Raw genomic sequence first — 17,675 nt, forward strand, 5'->3', positions numbered from 1 at the left:
TCTGAAAGAATAAAGGAAGGTTGTGTATATCTGTTCAGATGTAATAACATTTAATGTATCTATTGAACATCCTAAATATAGTTTGATCCATAGATATAAGGTGTATCACTAAAACATAGAATAATATATTTTTAAAGTCATTACTGAGACTTTCAGTCACATATAAGGTCTAAACAGATAGTAAGGTCAAATTCACGCGCCCCTAAAATCCCAATAGAAACGTTATAGGAATAGAGACATCATTAAATGAAACTGATTTGATGGCAACATTCAGTAAAGTTCTAACAACAAGTATTAACAACATCCCTTTCCTTCAAGTGACTTATAATGTGTCTGTTTTGTGGAGTTTGGTGTTTAGAGACCAGGGAAGGCTCTCCAGTCTGTTTTGGAGCACCTCGGCCACCGGGAGCACTGTTACCCACGCTGTGCGCATCGTGGCGTCCCTGGTTACCGGCGACGCGCTCTGCCTGTCGCTCCGATCACCGATCAGGAGACTCTTTGGTGGTGGGGGATAACGTTGGGACAAACGGGCACTTCAGCCTGTCTGCTCCCACCATATGCCCGCATGACGACGACTGCGACGACGATGGTGGTGGCGTTGATTAAGCGGAATGGAGTCGAGCAGGGCGGACTAACTCTGCACCATGAATGACAGGTACCACAAGGCGGCCCGGGACGGTTACCTGGACCTGCTGAAGGAGGCAACTCGGAAGGATCTCAACGCGCCGGATGAGGATGGCATGACACCGACGTTATGGGCGGCTTATCACGGCAACCTGGAGGCTCTGCGGCTCATCGTGGCGAGGGGGTGGGTAGAAAGTTTATGACTTGTGAGAACCTGTGCGCAAAACTTCATGGATTGACACAAACCTCTCTCGAGCAGGTCCATCTTCAGTCATTAGTTTGGGGTTGGAAAACATCTCTATAGCAAAATTGAACAATCTGACCACTTTCCCTTATTATTCTTTAAGAGTTTAAGTCTCAAATGATGCAAAATTTCAATTACCTTACTTAAAATAAATAATATTTCAATACTCAAACCACGTAAAGGCATTTTTTAAACGGTTTAGCTATAAAATATCCTCCAACAAGGATATACAACAATGCAACAATTCAACACTGCAGGTTATCTCTTACACTGTGCATCAGTTATTCGAGTATAACTTCCTTGAGTATTACATACTTGTGCTCAAGGAAGAGAACAGGCCCAGACAAACGCATACACATTAAGCCCAGACTTTGCTCCTGGCAAAAACAAAAAAATAGCACATTTCAAGAAATTTGGTAAAACTATTTGGCCAGGTCTGAAAAATTCCCATGTTGGGCTGGACACTTTATTTGAACATGCAGTAGCAGGAGGCTTATATCAACCCTTTTAGAGTTTTATTTCCTTAAAATCATAATATGTTCTAAATCTTAGAATGACACCACGTTTTTGTGTTAAATTTATAGTTAAAGCTTTCACACACGGTTAGTGCTTTTATAACATGCAACTGAGCATTTCCAATATAGTGATGGCTCCATAACCCTGATGAACCCCTTCTGGAGGTCATATATACTTTGGATATTGCCAGTACATCACAATAAAAGATAGTTTGTCATTTTCAAAGCTATGTGGGATTATTGATTTTGTAAATAGTGAACGCCTACTTACCATTTAACAAAGATGACACTGTTCAAGGTCAGCTGATCAGTACAGCTTATGCTCTGCAGTCAGTATTTATAAAAGCACGAACATCTATTTTAGCCTATAAAATAGACTTTAAAGATATACTATACATGAGATATAGCTCATATCTAAATCATGAACTGTTGTGTTAAATAGAATGTTTCAGCAGCTTGGTCTGATAGTTTATTATAGAGAGGCACCAATTTCACAACATAATTTCAAAGAAGAAAAAAAAATTACCACAGTACACACACCATTATTTCAATAAGGTACATCATGGCACAAATGATATGCTGGTATTTGATGATTATGTTTCATCATTTATTTATTTATTTAACATATTGACAATGGGTACATGCTGTTTGAAGGGGAGATTTAATCAGCTACTGCATGAAGACACACCAGCCTTTCTTCAGCAAAATGTGCAACTGTGATTTGTATTCTTGGACAGTTTGGATGAGGAAGCACACAACAGCCCAATCCTCAAATTTTCTGGCTGACCTGGTTTGCTTGCTGGCCAGAAAAATAGGCTCATTATGCCTCTGCCTAATTCAGTAAAGTGTGAGAGACATACTGTAAAAGTGAGACAACATTGCTTGTCAGTATAGCTCACTGAATGCAAGATATCAGAAGTGAAGAAAGAATCAAAAAGTACACCAGCAGCAAAGCAGGGCTTCCCCGTGCTAAATTCGCAATTTCCCATGGATAGGTGTAAACAAGGCTGTGGAGGCATTCAGCTGCTAAGGACATGGTATTCCATTACAGATAATAGAAAACACGAACACCTGATTGACATGAGGTACTAGAATTAAACATTTACAGCCGCTGTCATTTTTTTATGGAGGCACCAGACTCGTGAAATGCAGGGAAATAATGAAGGGAAGTGTAATGCTGCCTGATAATTTCATGGGAAAGATGCCACACTGCGCTATATTTGGCAAATATATTGCACTGGGCGACCTGCAGTAACATCAAGCTGTCAGAGGTGGTGAAGACGCAAACAGCCCATAATGTGATAAAAAAAAAAATAAAAAAAAAAACAGGGCAAGGATAAGTAAGCAGACCTATCACAGCTGCGGTCAGCATTTTACTAGGACATACATAAATTATGACACATAAACCTATCATGTTCGATGGTCCCAACCGATGACAAGCATATTGTATAATCTGAGTTCAGAGGGTGATAAATGTTTCATCTCAACATAAAAATGGAACATAGCTAATTGCTGTTTATCTCTTCACATCAATTTATAACATGTTACAGCATTATTTGATGTTCCTTCATCCGTTTTAAGCACAGGGTTAACAGTGTAATTCCTTTGTTTGATCACTGTTTTATTGTCACTTTCTTGGCTGTTTGCCACATACAGTCCATCATGCACAGTGATGACAACCACTCCTCTGTGCTCATGCAACCAGTGATCCTAGAGCTCCATTTTTTCTCTCTAATTGTTTGAACCCTGTCCCGACAAAAGAAGAACAGGAGGCTGAAATCAGAGTGGGACTTCGCTAATCGCTGCCCAGGTTGGGTTGGTCCGGCAGATCTGACACACATTCCCTGTGAAAACCTTACAACGCAATCCATCAATAATAAATCTGCACTTCAACAGTAGCTTCACGTCGATGGCATCAAATATTTAGCAGTCTGTACGTGGCAACATCGGAGGATGGAGACAAGACACAAGACAGTTCAGGAAATATGTAAATTCAGAAGATGTGACGCCAACCAGAGGTCTCTAAACTGAAAAAATGAATTTATACATCATAAGATAAAATCTTATTAACAATACTTAGTTGCAGTGGCCACAAACAAGCTGTAAATTATGAATAAATCCTGTTCACCTTTGAACATTACCTGATTATCAGTAAGCTTAAAGGAATATTAGTTTGAACAAAATTCTGACAATGAGCAAACAAATTACCTTTCATAGAAATTTTGGAATTCAGGCTTATGATAGAAAAGAAGAGTAAGACAGCACCATGCACATATGTTCTTCATATCATCCAACCAGCTGTAACACTTTATGTTTTGAATTTAGGAATTCAGCGTGACATCACCAGCCATGCACACTTGTGCTTTTTGAGTCAGGAGCAACCTATTCGGACTCCCCTGAAACCGGATACAGGTAGTGTAGCAGTGGTGCTGGCAAGGCTGTGGTCATATTACAGGCCAACAGCGACAGTGCAGCACATGTAGAGGTAACCCTAAGGTCGTGGACTGTTAGCCAAGGGTAAATATTGCTTATATTTGTAGTTATGGCCCTGCATAAGAGTAAATTCCTTGTGTAGGATCCTTTTAATAAAACCATCCTGTTTGCCAGTTGGTGACAGCATTTAGAAAAAAGGTGGGTGTCAATAAATGATCCATGGTTGGTTTCTGAAAAGGCAGCATGGTGTTTAGACTATGAATTATTAAATAGGGCCCTGTTAATAACACACGGATGGCAGGTCAATGCTGAAAACATAATAAAAAAATCACATGCTTACTCATGAGTGAGTCATCTAAACAGCAGACCAAGAAGGCAACTTTCCTGTCCATAATCCTTCTCACAGTCTGAACAGGGATGAAAATATTTATCTAATACCTCTGAGACAAGTTGTCAGAATCTAAAGGTTGTATCTATATGTTTTTCATGGCCCACAGAGGAAACCCTGACAAGTGTGACATATGGGGGAACACACCGCTCCACCTGGCAGCTGCCAATGGTCACCTCAACTGCCTTTTCTTCCTGGTGTCTTTTGGTGCCAACATATGGTGCCTGGACAACGACTACCACACACCTTTGGACATGGCTGCCACAAAGAATCACATGGATTGTGTCCGCTACCTGGATTCCATCGCAGCCAAGCAGACAGGCCTCAACCCCAAGCTGGTTGGCAAGTTGAAGGACCGGGCCTTTCGAGAAGCCGAGCGACGGATCAAAGAGTGTGTGAAGATGCAGAAGAAACACCACAAACGCATGGAGCGGAAGTTTCACAAAGAGGCTTCAGAGGCCTCTGCATCTGACGTCATGAGTTTTTCCAGTTACACCAGCAGCTCTCTTAGCCACAAGCTTCGCAACTTCAATGCAGCAACCGTCAGTGTGCCATATTCACAGGTCAGGAGATTTTATTAGTCTGTTCCACTTTATTTGTTTTGCATAGATTGTAGATTGGTAGTTCAGTTTGTCAACTAGAAAAAAATTCTCTACTCTTAATTGCAAAGTTTAACAAGACTGCTAAATGTTATTATGTTCACCATCTTAGTTCAATGTAGCTATTTAGCTTTAAACACAAATTCTACCTGAGTATGAAAGGAATGTTATAATGTTTTTAGCCATAAACCAAAGTATTCCACAGACAGAAATTTTGGTCTGATGATGGTGTTAGAGGATAAGTGAAGGGATTACCACAGTTCATCATCTGGCAACCATGCATGTCTTTACTAAATTCCATGGCAATCCATCCAATAATCCAAGATATTCCAATCTGGGAAATGTCCAAAGTGGTCAGCTAACCGACTGACCAACAGACCACTGCCATCCTTAACACCATGCATCTACATTGGCTAAGAATTTCATAAATCAAAAATGTACAGGTCAATCTCAAAGCCTTTTAAAATTGGTCTGTGATAATGTAAGAAATATTTTTTTGAATTAAAAATATATACCTTTTATTCCCATCCTGTTAGGCTACTCTCCATGCCACAAACCGAGGGAAGACAAAGATCCAGAAGAAGTTGGAGAGGAGGAAACAAGGAGATGGGACCTTCAAAATCTATGAGGATGGAAGGAAGAGTGTACGCTCTCCTCTCTGGACTTCAGCTGGGCAACGATGTCATGTTTGTCAAACAGGGGACATATGTGAACCCAAAGGACCGTGGCCGGCGCAACATTCGTGACATGTTCCCCAGAGACAACGACGATGCCATTTCACGTGCCATGAGTGAGCCGGATCTCCACGGGCCCGATGTGGACTATTCTGAGATCAGCACTGACTCGGGACATGATTCCCTGTTCAACCGACCCGGTTTGGGCACCATGGTCTTTAGGAGGAACTATGTGAGTGGAGGGCTGTTTGACCTTGGTGGTCGGGATGAGGTGGACCGGTCAAGCAATAATGTGCGCTTACGGAGTCGGCTGCAGCATTACCCAAGTGTAGATGAAGACAGCATCGGAAGTGCGCGCAGCCTGCAGGAGAGGAACGTAGAGGACCTGCCTTGGGAAGAAATCGAATTAGGGCTGGACGATGATGATGAGCCTGAAACAAGCCCCCTGGAAGTCTTCCTAGCCACACAAAGCATGAGCGAGTTTTTCGCCATCTTCAAGAGGGAGAAGATTGACCTTGAAGCACTGCTGCTGTGCTCTGACCATGACCTAAAGAGCATCCACATCCCCTTAGGACCGAGGAAAAAGATCTTAGATGCCTGTAAAAGACGACTGGAAACCGTAGAGGATCCAGACTGCATCGAGGACACAGAACTGTGAGTGTTGAGATTTTCAGTTATACAGTGTAGAAAGGAAGTATTTGAGCAATTACATATTGTTTGTTATGTTGCCTCTTATATCTACTCCAGCACTTTGGATATGATACGAAACGCTGAGTTTGTCCACATCAGCATATGTAAGAAGAACTTGCATTGTTTAGACGCAAGCAGTTTACTTGTAAATAGTGTTTTTCCTTGGTGCATTGCTGCACTTCTTGACACATTACCTGTGTGTTGCAAATGTGCACAACAACAAACAAAATGTGGACCCTCTCATAAAAACATTTCTCCATAGCACTATTATTGATCTAAAACTCCAAAGGGTACCTATAATATTTGATGCCCTGCAGGTCTATACTACAGCCATCTTGACTTCTTGCTTATTTTGAGGGCTTTTGCCTTCAGTCTGGTCTTTATCAGTGAAACACATGCTTTGTTTGGATTGAGGTCAGAAGGCTGACATTGTCAAGACACATTCAGCCAAGAAATGCTTGCCTAGTCTGTATAAACTGTTCACAGTTAGTATAGATGTGAAAAACAACACTCTTCTATGCTAAAATGTCAGCATTATCACACAGTGATTCATTTTAAATCCAATGTTTGAGTTGAGTCAAGAAATTTTAAAAAAGAAATATGTAACTGTCCAAATATTTATGGACTACACTGCACATGTTGCCTCTTGCTGTTGAGATCTAGCTACAGAGAAAATGTGTTGGGAAAAGAAATCCTCCTTAGTTACAAACATGGATTCTTCTCTTGTCTTCATTCTGTCTTGCAGGTAATAAAAGTTGCTGTTGACAGTCCTCCTGCTGTGTGTGCTCATCCAGCCCTAAAGGTCAGTGGAGCATTGTGGAGTGAATGTCACATATGGACAGGGAGAACTTAATGATTTACCTCTCCTGGTAACTCGGTGGTAACAAAGCAGAAAGGATACAGTCAAGATGGATATGTCAAGTAAGAAGAGACAAATGTAAAATAAGGATTCTTTTACAGTGTCTTTTTACCTTCGGGAGGATCACTTATAATGTCTCTGTATGTTGGTTGGTTGGAGTCCTCTGCACTGCATGGTTTAACAAACTGAAAGGCATTCATCAGAGTGTAGTGCTATGCAGTGCTGTTGTATGCCATGTGGCATAGTTAACAAGGAGTTGATTGTGGGGCCTGTGTCCCCTGAATGTGTTTGCCCCTGTGGGGTAAATCCTACCACCTCATGTGCCTGCATTGCTTGTGCCTGTGCATTTGCTTAAAAGTGTCTTTTTTGTCATAAAAACCTTAACTTACATTAACTTCATTGTGACTGACATTAACTTCATTGTAACTTTATCATTAACTGTTGCAATAACAGCGTTTTGAACACTCCTCCAGACCTAGCTGTGCCCTTACTGGTTTACATAGAGCAAGCCATGTCAGTCCTAGTATGGCTCACTGGCAATGCAGGCCAACGGTTCATTGAGATTACAGCTCTGATTTACTGTAGAATTATAAACATTGTAAAAACAGGATATCTTGTGTTTTTTTTTACATGTTCAGTCCACACTAGGATAATTATAATTATAAACCTTTGTATATCACTCACAGTCTTCAAACACTATCTTTTTTTAATAATATACTGTACATCTGCACATGAGCATAAGTTGATGTTAATTATCTCAACTTTTAATGAGATAATATCTCAATTTTATGTGGATTTAATATTAATGTAAATATTTATGAAATATTAATGTATGATATTAAAAATACAAATGTTTTTAATGCTGTTAATTACTTAACTGATGAATCCATATCCCTTTCTCTTCTTACTGCTCTTTACTTACTATTGCTCTTTACTACTATTACTACAATTAAACATGCAAGAGTTTGGTTGGGAGGTAGTTAAACATTTTAGATGGGTAGGATTCTGCTGGGAAAAACTGGCCTTTAGTGTAAAGAAAATTAATGCTCACTCATCAGTGTACCAAACTTGTAAATTCATTAAGATCCTACTAATGCATAGTTTAACTAATAGGCACTGTCAGTATGTAGTCATGTCTTATTATTACAGTTTTTACAGGTCAAGGAACATCCTGTCTCTAGTTTACAAGGATATAATCCTACGCTTCTGCCAAGACTTTGGTGTACATGTGTGTATGTGTGTGTCTGTGTGAGTAAGACAGACACGAGGAACGAGGAGTGGAAAATACTTGTTTTGGTATCTACAGTCACAGCGATAATCCTCACATGCACAAAAGACAAGTATCATTTCTGAATGGCATGAAGTCAGGAAGTTCTATTGGAGATAAGTGGCGTTGTCTGGAGGCTCCATGACTTTAACAAAACATTGTTATCAAAAGGAAACACTTAGACTCAGCCGCACTTAATGTCCCAGTGAAAAACTAATTTGAGTCAATGTCAGCTAGAGCATATCCATAAATAACACAGATATCTTATTCAATAGCCTTGTTGGAAACAGAAACCAGATGCATGCATACTTTTATTTTTTTAAATAAACATCAAAACCCAACTTTACCAGACAACATAGTATCAGTAAACAGGTCAAGTCATTAGCTTAGAACAAATATGTTGTTCATTCCCCTCCCCTCAACTGCATAGTGCCCCGTCATATCCTTCCCATATCTCTTGGATCTGGTATGTGTCTTAAGCTTGGAGAAGTTGAATACAGGGAAAGAACAGTAAAACTGGGGAGGGGTGAAAATGCTGCCTGAGTGCAAAATATCTTAGGCGTGGTTTCAGTTCTTTCCTTACACAGCAAAAAAGGCAGCAATAAGTGCAGAGCAGGTCTTGCGACTGCCTAAAGGTCAGCCAAATTTAAGTTTAAAGTGACCAGACACTTTGAAATATGGCAACTCTCCGCAATAACAGTGAGGAGAATTTGAAGGAGGTTCAACACGGTGCCAGCGTGAGGGAGGAACCGGAGGAACCTACCACTCAGACATCTGGCACTCTGGTTCCACATGATGTGCTGTGTGACTCGTGCATGGACAGCCCCAGCAAGGCCCTGAAATCCTGCCTGACCTGTCTGGTTTCTTACTGTGAGGCCCATCTCAGACCCCATCTGGAGAACACCAAATTTCAAAACCACCGCCTGGTGGACCCCCTCCACGACATCGACTGTCGGACTTGTGAGGTTCATCGACTTCCTCTCGACCGCTTCTGTCTGATGGACGGCTGCTGTGTGTGTCTGGACTGCGAGAGCCAGGAGCACAAAGGACACACGATTGCATCTGTACGGGAGGCACGCATACAGATTGAGGTCTCAAAAACACACACATGCATACGCTGTAATTTATTCAGCACAGAGCACTTGATATTGTGGAATTAATATTTTCACTATATGCCTTTTAAATTGGCTTAATTAAAAAATTAATTACAATTAAAGCTAAATAAACAGTTTCTTCATTTATCATCATGAAAGTGTAAAATATTCATCTAGAATATGCTCTTGGATTGATTCCTAACATATAGTATTATTTGAAAACCTGATGTAGTACATGTTGCAGTCTTGTTTGTGATGATTGTTTGTAGACTGAGATGCGGAAGAAACAAGAAGAGATCAGTCAGAGTACCTCAGCAGCTGAGAAAGCAATTAAAAAGCTGCAGAGCAACAATGACTTAATTATGGTATGATACATATCAAATATTTCACCATAACCTATTTTCTGTAGATTTTTTTAATAAATAATGGCCTGGCTCAAATTTGTTTCATTATAATTGTTGACAGTTGTTTTCCCTCTTTAGTCTTCAGTGCAGGAGATCTGTGTTCTTGTTGAACAGCAGTTCTCCAGAATGCAGACAACTGTGGAGGAGGCCGAGAAAAGGGGCGATGGAGATGCTGGAGAGAGAGCAGAGACAAGCCCTCAGACAGGCCGATGGAATCCAGGCACATCTGGAGCAGAGGAGAACAAAGCTGATGAAAACATTGGCTCAAATGAACAAAATGTCCAAGATCATGTCTGATGTTGACTTCCTGCAGGTACAAAATATGTGAAATATTTGACATAATAATATATATGTAAAGAAAATGCAAGACCTACCAGGTGTGAACACATTTTGGTCAAATGCATCATATGATATGGGATTAGCACAGGGTGTTCTCAGAGACTAAGAGTTTATTTTGGATGCCACTGTATTTACAGTGTAAACAAAGCAGGCATTTCATCAGTTCAGTTATTTCACAGAAAAGAGCTCTGGATCAGAGAAAATGAGTTTCATGCTTCATTCCGATACCTGATACATCTTTTCTTTCTCTTGTTCTAGGAGTACTCAGAGTGGAAAAAAGGAGTAGCAGATGCATGTTTGCCCAATGTGTACATCAACCGCATGGACCATCTAACCTCTTATGTCCAAGTAGTGACTGATGCTACACAGGAGCTGTGTGATCTGATTCTCTCCTCCTACAAGGACAAACTGAGCATGTTTTGTAAAGGTGGTGAGTGTATATTATTCTGTGTACTTTACTGGCTCCTTGTGGAAAACTGCCTCAGACGTGTTCACTTCAGTATTTCTGTGTGCTCTTTTGTAGCCATGTTAGCAGTGTGGCTACAAAACCATATCATACCTAATCATATCTACCTGTCAGTTCGGACCATGGCTTTGGTCCAGACTGAATATCTGAATATCTTAACAAGTACTTAATGGATTTCCATGAAACTTTGTACAGACATTTATTGTCCTCAGATGATGAATCCTATTTACTTTAGTGACCCACTCATAATGACACTAGACATTTCCTCTAGTGTCATTATGATGTTCATGTTTCATGTTTTGCTTTTCAGTTATGCTCAGTTTTTAATGCATTTATGAATTTTCTAGTCATGAAATACGCAGTACATTGCAGAGATCTTTGAAAATAACCACTCTTCAAAATGATAAACTAGGTGCTAAATCCCAGATGCCGGAATCTCTTTCATCCGTGCCAGATCCTGAGACCCGAGAGGACTTTTTGAAATGTAAATACCCCATAATATATGGTGTGGAAATGAACCTGTTCACTAGGCTTATCAATTATTTACAACTTACATTTCCCCTGTATTGTAGATACAAGAAGTTTGACCTTTGACCCAGACACCACCCACCATTTCTTGCGTGTAACAGAGGACAACAGAAAGCTGACCAACACCAGCCCCTGGCAGCACAGCTACCCAGACCACCCTGATCGCTTTGAGTATTGGCGGCAGGCAATGACTTCACAGAGTATTTACTTAGGGAGGCACTACATTGAAGCAGAGATGAGCGGGGAAGGAGCTCACGTGGGCTTCACGTACAAGAGCATCGATCGTAAGGGAGAACAAAACACCTGTTGCATCACTGGAAATGACTTCTCATGGTGCATGGGAAGGAACAGCCGAGGTTTCTTTGCCTGGCATGCTGGTCTGGAGACATCCTTGGAAGTTACTGATATAAAAAGGATCGGCTTATATGTTGATTTTCACCAAGGTTCTGTGTCTTTTTATGATGTTACTGGTCCTATGAGGCTGCTCCACAAGTACAAAGCTGATTTCATAGAACCCTTATATGTTACTGTCTGGCTGTCAAAGAAAGACAATGTAGTTTCTCTGGTTGGTGCAAAATGATGCCTCCTCCCATGTCATACTGACAAATTACCAGCTGTCATCACTATTAGCTTATGAAGGAGAAACAGCGCTCTATAAATGTTTATTGAGGTTACATAACAAAGTTGGTACATACAGTATGTAGGGTTTTTCTCATAAGTGTCATTGATGGTTTTACCACCATATAGTGGTAACTCTGCAGCATTAAAATAAAAAACCTGTGTAGCAATGGGTGTGTTAGGAATTTACTGCAGCTTTATTGCAACTTAAATGCTCATGAATGTGATATGAATGAGGAAAAGAAGTACACAATTGCCTGCCAACAGTTCTTTTATTGTCTTATAAGTTCATTTGGTTATTAAAAGCTTCGGTGTCTGTCAGAATTTGTATAATTGATTATTTAGATTGTTGAATTATTACAAAGCTGTAAGAGGATTTATTGTATATGGAGGGTGTGTAAAATCATCACATTAATACAAAAGAATTTTGAAATAATTAACATACCTACATAGTTGATCTCAGTCAACCTCAGGCATTAAAATCAGTTTCATTTTCATCATATACTGGATTTATATAGTACACACCTGTCTGAGTCATGGAAATTGAATTAATAGCTTTAGCCTCAAGAATATCAGGCAGCATTTCAGGCTTGTCAAACATGGGGTTTTCAAATCCGTGGTCAAGAGGCCCACCAAGTTCTCCAATGTCAGTGTTTCTCTTCAAGCTGCTCAGAGACGGCATCGAAGGCATTGATGGCATTGATGGCAGTGATGGCAGTGATGGCACTGATGGCATTTGAACAATGCCCTTACGAATCAGGACAACCACGATGATAATGAGTGTGATCATAATTAAAACGCCAAACACAACTCCAACCACCAACCCTGCACCACCTCCAGGACTCACTGCTGCTGCCAGATGAGGCTTGAAATCCAGCCCCAGTTATTCCAAAGTTGGACCCATGAGAATCAACATCATTCACTATGTCCCGGGCCAGGTTCTCTGAAAGTGTTCCCTTCTCTCCATCCACAATAGCCACCTGGATCTCAGGTGAGGTACCAAAAGGGATGATTCCCATCAAACGTTGTGACTTGAAGACTTTAGACATGCCCAGCTGGATGGATTTGTATTTTGGCAGGGCGAGAAAAAGTTGATAGATCCGTTGCCTGTAAGTTTGCAGGTTGAAACCAGCAGCATACTGGATGGTGACGATGGCACCACACACCTCACAGCAGTGTCCTACAGGGAGGAGAGGCTTCTTACAGTTCAAGGAGGCGCATTTTACGCTGCTACAGATTCGTTGATGGTTTACAGAGTTCCCGCAATCACAGCCAGTAGGATCCCCGCAGCCTGGGTTCCCAACAGTGACAGCAGAGGATCCGTGAAACTGTAGCTGACCTGAGCGTGAACTGAGATACTGTGAAAACTCAGATCTGCTATCAAACACCTTCCCTTGCACAGACACTGATTTTACAGGGATGCTCGACTGACTGGAGCTGGTGTCCACACTGAAGGATGAGAGGGCTTTAAAAACCACATCATCATACTGGCAAGGGACGCTCTCCTCATGGACTGAGAACAAGAAGTTTCCCCGCTGCAGGTCATCCAGAGTCGCTGCCGCCTGCCACAGTGCTGGATTGAACCACTGCAGAGAGTCTGAATCTTTGAACTGGGTAACAACACCTTGCCCACAGCTTGGATCTTGTCCTGCCACAACATAAAATCCAGCTCCTGAGTTCAGGATGAACTCTCCATCAACTGGAAATTTCATCTCCTGCACAGCATGTGTGGTCTCCACAAACACAGACACTTTTCTTTGGGCTGAAAACTGAACTATGTCATTGCCACACGGAACAGCTCCTTTGTCCCAGTTAGTCTTATTCTCATAGTTGGTGTCAGGAATCCATTGTTTGTACAGGGCATTCGCTGCCCCGACAAGACAAAGGAGAAGGAGCACGTCTGGTGTCTTCAGCATTCTGAATATTTGTGACAGACTCAGAGAACATTAGGTGACCTTTGTTTCTAACCTTGTGACTAACACATGAGTGCACACAGCTCCACAGTAAAGTTGATGAGCTCTGAACTGCATCAACCTGATCAAGCAGGTGACCTGTAAAAGATTTACATTTCTGCAATAGCAAACCTGCTCTAAGACAAGATGATTTTATCTTTTTTATGTTTTTTAAATGCTATCTGAATATCCTTGACAAAATTTTAGAGTTCAGTGGTTATGCTGATGAGGCTTCTCTCCTATTCTCCTGTCTTTTCCTATCTTTTCAGATTACTCAGTCCAAATACTATGACTGCAGGGGTACTGAAAACATTTCAAATTAAATTCCAAGTAAATGTTAAGACATGCACTGAAAATGAGCAGGGACAAAGTCTTCTTAAAGGGCAACTTCTGGTCTTCCAAGTTCTTCAATTCCTGAGCAACTCTACTACTTATGCATGCTTCATCTGGTCTTTGTTATTTCCACCATTAACTGTTTAATGAATCAGGAATCAGGAAACTCAATCTAAGTATCTATTCAATCTCAAAGCACTCAGTCAAAATCATAACTTATAGATTGATGTTCTTATCCTAAATAAGAAATTTAAAAATGAATTTCTTATGAAACAGTTATTTATTTGAGAAGCATTTGTAAATTCATCGTTGTATTTTCAAATGTCTCCAGTCAGGTTTTCACTCAGCAAAGATGTTCAAGCAACTCAATAATCCCAATAGAGTCTGCTTCTTGTACCGGCTGCCAGGATTATGCAATTAAAAAAAAAAAAAGATAAATAAATAACTTGAATTATTTCCCCTGAGGCGGTGTCTAACCTGGGTCACAGTTGCAGGCTATTAGAGATGTTGTTTACGTGGAAAAACAATACAAAGTGGCCAAAGGAGAATCGGAAAGTCGGAAACACAGGAGGTGGTCATGGGAACTGAACCCCCCACCCCCTCGCTCCTAGAAGTCAGAGGAGCGCCGTGGGTGCGGGGTGAGAAACGAGAACGACTGATTAGCTGAAACTAACTACACCTGTTTTTCCTCATTTACTGCACCTTGTCCGGTGCGCCATGCTTTCTGTGCAATCTGATCTGCAGAAAGAGGAATGCTAGGTGATCTTTCTATTCTCCAACTCTCGGTTTATCTCCTTTAATGTCCTTACATTAATTTTAACGTGTCTGTAGTGTCCTAAGACCTGCCTCTGACGGTATCGTGGCCCGCAATCTCCCATTTGGTCGAAAGGACATCATGAAAACTGTAGCTCAGCAGATGTTCCGGACCTGCAACAAACTTTTCTCTAGGTAAATTTGCGACGATGCATTTAAGTTTGTCGAAGTCAACAGTGTAAAGCTAATATATACTCTTAACTATGTATACCCACAAAGCCTCTTATTTAGAAGGAAAGGACAAGTTCAGTCATAAACAAGAATCTTGCAGTTTTACTATGGTACGCTTTGTTTTTACAGTGCTTATCTTGGCCTATGATAATCCTTAGTGGCATTATAAAAGTATGTTGTATTTCTCAGATGGTAACCCAGTCCTCTATTGCCCTTTTATTGCAAGCAAATCACCTGAATAACACGTGTACTTTGTAGAAAAACACCAAATGATGTTGTGGAGGCCCATCCATCCAACATAGAAACAGCAGCGCAACTGGAAAACATCCAACATCTACCCAGTCCTTCCTGTCCTCCCAGTGCGGAGGCCATGAGAGAGGGCGTCCACCATGTGGAGGTGGTGATGGAGAGGGCACACCACGGTGGCGGATGGCTCCTGTCTGGCATCATCTGCATCAACATCCTGATCCTGGGCTGCGCTCTGGTCAGCGGTAGCGCCTTCAGCAGTGTGGCCATCACTGCTGTGCACCGGCAAATCTTCCTCATCATTCTCCTCCTCCTCACCATGTTGTGGATGGTCTTTTACATAGCCTTCACCTCTCGGAAGGATCATGCGGTCTCATTCAAGGACAGCCATGCGGGGTCCGTGTGGCTCAAAGGTGAGAACTCTCTTTGGTCTCTGTTTTTTAGATGAATATTGTTTCAAAGCTTAATCCCTCTGATTATGTTTTATATCACAGTTGGACTTGTGCTGTTCGGCCTGCTCAGTCTACTCATGGACGTATTCAAGATTGCCAACTATGTGGGCTACCTTCACTGCGACTCAGCTGTTAAAGTTGCCTTCCCTGTGGTGCAAGCTGTATTTTTGTTTGTCCAGGTTGTTGCATTTTAAGAACATTTTGCTTATGTATTCCAACATCATGCAGCCATATTTGTACTTCGGATGAAATGGAGAAAAACTCAACAGAACCTGTTTTGTTTTAGACATACTTCCTGTGGGTTCATGTGAAGGACTGCGTGCAAATACACACAAATTTTACACGGTAAATGATCTTTATTCATCGCAGTCAATGCAATACTTTTAAATCTTGCAGGATGTGCTCATTGTCTCACTCTTTCAGGTGTGGGCTTACTCTTACACTTTCAACTAACCTGGTGGTGTGGATGGCAGCAGTGACTGAGGAATCTATTCATCAAACTGAGATTCCTGATTTTAATTTCAGTGTCACACATAAGATGTACAGAGGTATCTGTGTTTATCACTTCTAATCAGGTCATTCATGGTTGCTGTTAAAGAAAAAAATACTCAACTGTTCTTCCCAATTACAGCCAGCTATAGTGATAAGAAGTGTAAATGCAGTCACTCTGCGTGCGACACCTTCAAAGAGGCCTTCTACTACCTGTACCCCTTCAACATAGAGTACAGCCTCTTTGCTTCTGCCATGGCCTACGTCATGTGGAAGAACGTGGGTCGACTAGCAGAGGATCACAACCACCACAATGTGAAGTTCCGTCCAAAGGATGTGTGTTTGGGACCCTTAACGGGAATACTTCTGGTGGTGGCAGGACTTGTAACGTTTATAGTGTATGAGTTGGACATACTAGAAGAAGACAAGAAAAGGAGAAACAAGGCCTTGCTGATTCATTTTATCATGAACATACTGATAGTGAGCCTGATGTCCATCTCTGCTGCAACTGGCTGCATTGTCTACAGGCTGGACCGCAGGGAGCATGTATCGGAGAAAAACCCCACTCGAAGCCTGGACATGGGACTGCTGGTGGGAGCCTCGATGGGACAGTTCATCATCAGCTATTTCACCATTGTGGCTCTGGTGGCGACAGGAGCCAGGGGCTACCTGAATGCCCTCAACCTGGCCTGGGCTGTGCTGATGGTGCTCCAGCTCGGCCTCCAGAACTACTTCATCATTGAAGGCCTGCATCGAGAGCCCTTCCACGTGATGCAGGAAGCAGCTCTGCACACAAACGCTCACGCCCTCCAGGAACATATGGAGATGAGCATTGTAATGGAGAGCAATAAATCCAGCTACTTCCTGACTTCAGCAACTGATAAGCCAAATTGGAAGAGAAGAGCTCTGAAGGAAGTCTGTGCTTTTCTGCTGCTTGCTAACATCATTGTAAGTTATATTTATGCTTATTTTCTTACATTAACTACAACAGACCCAGTTTTGTGTTTCCTGCTTATTCACTGTATTATGTATTAACAGCTGTGGATCATGCCTGCATTTGGTGCTCGCCCCCAGTTTGATCATCCCACCGAGATAAAATTCTACAACTTCACAATGTGGGCTGCTATTGTGAATATTGGACTTCCTTTTGGAATCTTCTACCGCATGCACTCAGTCGCCAGTCTGTTTGAGGTGTACCTAATCTCTTAGCTGAACCCATTTGAGTAATTTTATGATAGCCTATTTTATATATTAGATGTTTAAGTTGTTGTATTAATAAATTTTAACTTACAAAAAAAGTTGTTGTGTATTAGTTGTCATTAGCTGTCAACTGGCTTCCAAAACATTTAAATTCCCAAATTAATTTATATTTATATAAGGTCATGTGCTCATGATGTGCTGCAGCAGCACTACACATTTTGTAGTTTGCATGCGATATTTAGAGACACTGTGGTGTATAAGTATCCAGTATTACAAT

General features: G+C 41.3%; 4 protein-coding genes across 5 annotated transcripts; 3 read left to right on the forward strand and 1 right to left on the reverse strand.

Annotated features, from left to right (window-relative positions):
* Nucleotides 1–137: 137 nt before the first annotated feature.
* On the forward strand, nt 138–6,135 carry ush1ga (Usher syndrome 1Ga (autosomal recessive)). Its single transcript, XM_018704659.2, is given in 4 exon segments — nt 138–808; nt 4,314–4,767; nt 5,340–5,456; nt 5,458–6,135. Coding segments are annotated over 4 exon segments (1,413 nt in total). The 5' UTR covers nt 138–644.
* A 2,653-nt stretch (nt 6,136–8,788) lies between these two features.
* On the forward strand, nt 8,789–12,066 carry LOC108902750 (E3 ubiquitin-protein ligase TRIM16-like). Its single transcript, XM_018704742.2, is given in 7 exon segments — nt 8,789–9,384; nt 9,657–9,752; nt 9,870–9,959; nt 9,961–10,104; nt 10,389–10,560; nt 11,009–11,080; nt 11,169–12,066. Coding segments are annotated over 7 exon segments (1,524 nt in total). The 5' UTR covers nt 8,789–8,970; the 3' UTR covers nt 11,705–12,066.
* A 144-nt stretch (nt 12,067–12,210) lies between these two features.
* On the reverse strand, nt 12,211–14,303 carry amn (amnion associated transmembrane protein). Its single transcript, XM_018704743.2, is given in 2 exon segments — nt 12,211–12,581; nt 12,583–14,303. Coding segments are annotated over 2 exon segments (1,446 nt in total). The 5' UTR covers nt 13,659–14,303; the 3' UTR covers nt 12,211.
* A 227-nt stretch (nt 14,304–14,530) lies between these two features.
* Nucleotides 14,531–17,490, forward strand: LOC108902719 (proton channel OTOP2). Of its 2 annotated transcripts, XM_018704697.2 has the most exons (8): nt 14,531–14,786; nt 14,859–14,975; nt 15,270–15,670; nt 15,752–15,888; nt 15,996–16,054; nt 16,133–16,257; nt 16,341–17,146; nt 17,237–17,490. In XM_018704697.2, exons 2-8 carry the CDS (start codon nt 14,923–14,925, stop codon nt 17,405–17,407), a joined length of 1,752 nt encoding a protein of 583 aa, XP_018560213.1. In that variant the 5' UTR covers nt 14,531–14,786; nt 14,859–14,922; the 3' UTR covers nt 17,408–17,490. The 2 variants fall into 2 exon arrangements, with proteins under 2 accessions (XP_018560213.1, XP_018560212.1); XM_018704696.2 differs by having other exon boundaries at nt 14,531–14,975.
* The last annotated feature ends 185 nt before the right edge of the window (nt 17,491–17,675 follow it).

The sequence above is a fragment of the Lates calcarifer genome, linkage group LG11, assembly GCF_001640805.2.
Source record: "Lates calcarifer isolate ASB-BC8 linkage group LG11, TLL_Latcal_v3, whole genome shotgun sequence".
Taxonomy (NCBI): Eukaryota; Metazoa; Chordata; class Actinopteri; family Centropomidae; genus Lates; species Lates calcarifer.